Below are 1,679 nucleotides of genomic sequence, written 5' to 3' on the forward strand. Positions count from 1 at the left end.
GCAAATGGTAATTTCTCGTGCCAATCTTTGTAAGTCTCAATCATTTTCCCCACAATCTTCTTTATGTTCTTATTGGCCGCTTCTACTGCACTATTCATCTTTGGGCGATATGGTGACGAGTTATGGTATTTGATCTTGAATTGGCTATAAACTTCTGCTATCGTGTTGTTGTTCAAGTTCAGCGTATTGTCTAATATGATCCTCTCAGGCATCCCATATCGACATATGATTTCTTTCTTTAAGAACTTACTGACTGCTGACTTTGTGACGTTAGCGTAAGAGGTGGCCTCTACCCATTTGGTGAAGTAATCTATGACGACAAAGATGAATCAATGTCCATTAGATGCTTTCGGTGAGATCGGCCCAATGACATCCATGCCCCACATAGAGAAAACATGAAGAGGTGAAGGAGGTACATGAATTTTATCTCCATAATTTTGGCATTTATGGCACTTCTTGGCATAGTTGATGCAATCTCCTTTCATAGTGGACCAATAATATCTGAATCTCATGATCTGTTTGGCCATGGTGAAACCATTAGCATGTGTTCCGCAGACACCCTCATGAACCTCTTCCAAGATTTTCTTAGCCTCGACAGCGTCTACACATCTTAGGAGTACCTGATCCTTCCTTCTTTTGTATAGGATCTCTCCATCCAAGACATAGTCACTAGCCAGCCTTCTTAATGTCCTTTTATCATTCTCAGTTGCTTGGTCTGGGTATTCACGAATCCTCACATATCACAAAATATCTTGATACCAAGGATGATCATCTTTCTCTTCTTCTTCTTCGATGTTACAGCAATGACCCGGAGCCTCATAAATACTCATTTGGATAGGCTTCATATCCTCTTGCTTGTTCACCTTGATCATAGAAGCTAAGGTTGCCAAGGCATTAGCCATCTGATTTTCATCTCGTGGAAGGTACCAGAAAGTGATATCGTCAAACTCCTCGATTAACTTAAGAACTAGCCTTCGGTAATTGATCAACTTGGGATCTCTCGTCTCCCATTCACCTTTAAGCTGATAGATCACTAATGCAGAATCTCCGTATACCTCTAATACTTTAATTTTGCATTCTATGGCTGCACGGATGCCCATGATACATGCCTCGTATTCCGCCATGTTGTTTGTACAGTCAAAATCCAATTTATTAGTGAAAGAATAATGATCTCCATTTGGGGATACCAAAACTGTCCCGATTTTGTTACCTACAGCGTTTAAAGGTCCGTCGAAATTCAGCTTCCATGGATGGCCCTCTTGAGAGTCTTTTTCTATGGTTGCAACATACATTAGATCCTCATTTGGGAAATCAAAGCTCAATGGATTATAACCTTCTAGAGCTCTACTGGCCAGAAAATTTGCTATTGCACTCCTTTTTACAGCCTTTTGGTTCATGTAGACTATGTCAAACTCAGAAAGCAAAATTTGCCAACGAGCCATTCTTCCGTTCAAAGCATTTGACTCCATCATGTATTTTAGAGGGTTTAGTTTTGAGATGAGCCAAGTTGTGTGGTATAACATGTATTGACTCAGTCTTCGGGTTGTCCAAATCAAAGCACAACACAACTTCTCGATCGAGGAATATCTTGTCTCACATTCAGTGAATTTCTTGCTAAGATAGTATATCGCTTTTTTTTTCTTCCAGTCTCGTCATATTGGCCTAGCACACATCCCATG

At 40.3% G+C, this 1,679-nt stretch overlaps 1 protein-coding gene across 1 annotated transcript; it reads right to left on the minus strand.

Moving 5' to 3' along the window:
• Positions 1 to 289: 289 nt before the first annotated feature.
• LOC108462232 (uncharacterized) lies at positions 290 to 1,397 on the minus strand. The gene is made up of 3 exons (XM_017762207.1): positions 1,110 to 1,397; positions 864 to 1,022; positions 290 to 310 (listed from the first exon to the last, which is right to left on the minus strand). Exons 1-3 carry the CDS (start codon positions 1,395 to 1,397, stop codon positions 290 to 292), a joined length of 468 nt encoding a protein of 155 aa, XP_017617696.1.
• Between the last annotated feature and the right edge of the window lie 282 nt (positions 1,398 to 1,679).

This window comes from Gossypium arboreum, chromosome 13 (genome assembly GCF_025698485.1).
Source record: "Gossypium arboreum isolate Shixiya-1 chromosome 13, ASM2569848v2, whole genome shotgun sequence".
Lineage (NCBI taxonomy): Eukaryota > Viridiplantae > Streptophyta > Magnoliopsida > Malvales > Malvaceae > Gossypium > Gossypium arboreum.